This window comes from Plectropomus leopardus, unplaced genomic scaffold (genome assembly GCF_008729295.1).
Source record: "Plectropomus leopardus isolate mb unplaced genomic scaffold, YSFRI_Pleo_2.0 unplaced_scaffold8834, whole genome shotgun sequence".
In the NCBI taxonomy this organism is placed as follows: Eukaryota; Metazoa; Chordata; class Actinopteri; order Perciformes; family Serranidae; genus Plectropomus; species Plectropomus leopardus.
In genome coordinates, this window is record NW_024697393.1 from 1 (window position 1) to 4,378 (window position 4,378).

The window sequence follows — 4,378 nt, forward strand, 5'->3', positions numbered from 1 at the left end:
AAGAGTCAAGAAGTATCATGAAAAAGCATTCATTTTATTTAGAAACAATATGACTTCCAGACAAATCAACACCTAACAAATCTACCAGCAGAAGACCAAAACTAACACAAGAAAGATAACACACCCAGATCAACACAGGATGAGTCAGAGGAAACGGGCTCTCTTCTGTAACCTAAGCCAACATGCAAATTGAAACCTAACTTGCCATTAAAACAGGTCTGCTGGACCAAAATTCTAACAAAGATGAAAACCTAAATCATGTCAGTCAACGCTTCAAACTTCTGCTGCTGAGGCCGGAAGTTATTAACAGAAAGAGCTAAGGTTTCTGCACCGCCTTTGTTGGTTTCCCTGAATCTGGCCAGAACTCGTAAACTTAAAAAAAAACAAAAGACATCATATAAGCCCCATGTATTTCACATCAAATGTATTCAGGATGCCTTTTAGGAGACATCAAGGCTATTTAGTAAAGGCTCTGATACAGTCTTTTACCCCATGGGGTATGACGTGTGCAATGTAACTGGAGCTGCAGTGGGTTACAGTTACAGCAGACACTGCTAGAAATGAAGGGATGGTGCTGCGCAGGTGCTCTTTTGGTGCACTCGGCCTGACACAACTGTTTTGGTCTCACTCGAATGTATTGTGGCTGATACTCAACAGAAGGTTTTCACATAGAAAGCATTTGTTTATGATGTTAGAATAATTGTTGAATCGTTATTCTCAGCCATATCTTTATTTTTTGTTTAAAATAATCAGTAGGGGCCCACTACTCATTTTGCCCCAGGGCACTCTAGGTAGGTTTATCCAGCCCTGGTTGGACGATTGAAATTTGGCCTAAATAAGAAAAATGACAAGATGTGATTTCATGAGAATGTGGCAGAGAGAGAGAGAGAGAGAGAGAAAGGGTATGGTGGGATCATATTAGACTTTATAAAACAACAGCAATAACAATAGATTGTGACCTGGGAATATTATAGAAAGGAGACAGAGGGGGTATGATTTTTTTACTGCACCACCCCAGGAAATACATACAAAACCATGTCACTAAAGGCACTTTCTAAATGACAGCTCTTCTGTTCTAAGGAAATTCATGTTAACAGAGCAAAAGAGTGAGTCAGATGAAACAGATAATTTTTCACACAATAACAGATGCATGTGGTAAAACTAGGAAATAGGTAATACCACATATCAGTAACCTTAAACCCAATTTTAGACTCACTGAGGGCTAGGACATTATCTAAAAATGAATTTTATTTGAGGAAATAAAATATAGAAATTGAATTTGGTGACAAAGATGGAAAAGCATACAGGTTAATAGTAAATGTAGTTATAATGCAAATAGAAATAATGATACAATTTTATTTTAAAATATTTTTACAGTTTAAAAAATGTTTAAACATTTTGAGCACTTCAAGCATTTAACCCTTTGAAACCTGAATAAATAAGCTCGATTTCTTTCAAAAACGTGAAAAAAGGCTACGAGCAGCAAAAGATAAAATGACCCAAATATTTGCAAGAAACGAGTAAAGCATACAAGAAAATTACCTGATTTTTTTATTTAAAAAAAAGCAATAGAGTTTTAAAGAACACAAACAGGATCTCACCTGAAAATGTGCTTAAAAAATTCATTATAAATCTGTCATTATGATAATTATACACTTAATTTTTCCCATAACTATTACATAAGAAGTCTAAAAGCATGCACAACATGAAAGGAGCACAAGAAAAGTGATGTCGCTCCAGGTTTCAAAGGGTTAACAGGCTAAAAACCAACCTTTTATGAAATTTTATTTTATTTATTAGTTAATTTACTTATTTTTACCAAACATGGATCGGTAATGTGTTAATAGTATCGGAGTATCTGGACAAACCCAGAGCACGGCTGCATGACAATTAGTACTGGCTCGGCCAAAAGCTATTAACTGAAAGTTAAATTAGGTTTCGTTTCCCTCGTCAAGAAACGAAACCTAACTTAACTTTTCGTTTCCTTTACCTCTGAATTTTATGTGTGGTTTCCATCTCAGAGCAGTTGCTGTCAAGGGCTCGACACGGACAAAAGCAGTGAACAGGACTCCCCTCTTGCTGTTTTATACCCTTTTAAACATATTTACTTTCCAGGAGACAGGAAGTAGACATCATGAACACTCTGAACCAACAGTATGAGGAGAAGGTGCGTCCCTGCATCGACCTCATCGACTCTCTTCGCTCTCTGGGTGTAGAGAAGGACTTGGCGCTGCCTGCTATCGCCGTGATTGGAGACCAAAGCTCGGGGAAGAGCTCCGTGTTGGAGGCGCTGTCAGGGGTGGCTCTGCCAAGAGGAAGTGGTAGGTCATAGTCACACTATTGATCTATCTAGATGTCTGTGCCTGTCCATCTATCCATCACTGCCAGACAATATTTAAAGTTGCAGTTATTGATTTTTGACCATTTGGTGTAGAACTCACAATGAGCTGTAAAACTCAAACATTATCTATTGCTGTATAACCTTGCCTTTGAAAAGCGTGCTTCCTACATTCATCAGACATGGAGCGACATTTTAATGTTTTTCTGTCCAGCCAGTAATCAGTGCTATATTCCTTTTAGTCCAGTTTTGGTCTCCTCCAATCCAATAGCTGAGAAAAGGCGTTATTCTGCTAGATGCTCCATAATGTTCAGCTTCATTTTGATGCTTCCAACAGCATTGACTGATCTATATATTTCTTTGGTACAAAGAAGATCCAGTAAACATGTAATTGGGACTTTGTTTCTGAAAAAATAAATATCTGTTTTTGTAAAGTAACATTTCATTACTGTGAACATGACTCCGATCAACTGGGAGATAGAAATCTCAAACCTGATTTACCCGATTTTAGTAAATGAGGTAAATGAGGCCACCATGCCAACTAAGGCTGCAAGAAAGAATGCAGTCAGCAACTATGCCACAAGAAAAAGAAATGTGAAGGGCCTACGGATATCTATGACATTCACCTCCATGTGTATACAGTCAGCTTATCTATACAGTGTAGTAACAGTAACAAGCAGTTTATCCATTATTTCATTCATATACATTTCTTTCTGTAATTAAATAAAAGAGGGCAGGGTGCTTCAATGGTTTACGTTAACTGCAACATCACAGCTGGTGCTGTCTAATAAAGACAAAAAAAATGCCCAAAACTTAAAAAAAAAATAAATAACAAAAAAACCCATAGTGAATTTTAAGTTTAGGGCTCTGTATGCGTGAAAATAACAAAATGGTAAGAAATGTCAACCAACCACATCTATAAGTGTTTTACCCATTTGCAATTGCCACATTTTTTGGCGGGGTGAGAAGCCCTCATAGCCTGTACCTAGCTGCATCTGCCTGCCTCAACAATCGCAGTCCAAGAACTCTGTGACTTCTGCTTTTGCATCTTTGCAGTGTAGATGCAACAGATGGGGGAAATGGCTTACTTTTTTGTCTTCAATCATTTCTAACATGCTCACAATGGCTTACAATGTTAAAATGCTGTAGTTTAGTGGGTATAGTTTTTATCACGTGTGCATGTAGTACCAAAGTACAGAAATGTCCCTGTTTACATTTCGGTCATGAATTTTGCCAAGAAAATGTTGACATCGGGGGACTTTTCTAACATATGTATGTCTTGAACATGTTTTAAATTGTAATATTGATTCCACTTTTATAACGATGTTTTTTTAAGATAGACTACTGCTTTTAATTTGTCACCAAGCACACTGGATTTCACTTTTTCATTTCATTAATTCAGGAATTGTGACAAGATGTCCTCTCGAATTGAAGATGAAGAGAAAGAGAGAAGGAGAGGAGTGGTTTGGGAAGATAAGCTACCATGACCATGCGGAAGAGATAGAAGATCCTGCAGATGTGGAGAAAAAGATTAGAGAAGGTACAGTATACAGCACTCTTAAATGTCACGAACAAAGGCCAGTTGGCCTTTGATGGACTTACTGAAAGATTTTAAGTTTCACATTAGCGCCTTAATCCTATACTTATCAAACATTCTGTCCTCTCTTTCCAGCTCAGGATGAAATGGCCGGGGTCGGAGTGGGGATCAGTGATGACCTCATCAGTCTGGAGATCGCCTCTCCTGATGTTCCAGACCTCACTCTTATTGACCTGCCTGGCATCGCCAGGGTGGCCGTAAAGGGACAACCTGAGAACATTGGAGACCAGGTATGCTAATTAAGTGTCTCCAAAACACATTGTCAACAGTGCTGACAGTTGTTCAAAGGAGCAGTATTGACAGTAAGATCTGGGGTTTACAGCGAAGCTGTAGACCTTTAGTCCTGTAATTTTCACTCATTATACACTTAAGCATGATAATTATTTGGTACTTGTACAACTTATAACTTGGGGTTGATGATGAATTTATTCTTTCAGATAAAG

At 38.0% G+C, this 4,378-nt stretch overlaps 1 protein-coding gene across 1 annotated transcript; it reads left to right on the plus strand.

Moving 5' to 3' along the window:
• Window positions 1–2,011: 2,011 nt before the first annotated feature.
• On the plus strand, window positions 2,012–4,165 carry LOC121940489 (interferon-induced GTP-binding protein Mx; the record flags this gene model as incomplete). The annotated part of the gene is made up of 3 exons (XM_042483262.1): window positions 2,012–2,321; window positions 3,741–3,878; window positions 4,011–4,165. Coding segments are annotated over exons 1-3 (480 nt in total), but the record flags the coding sequence as incomplete, so codon positions are not given.
• Window positions 4,166–4,378: the final 213 nt, after the last annotated feature.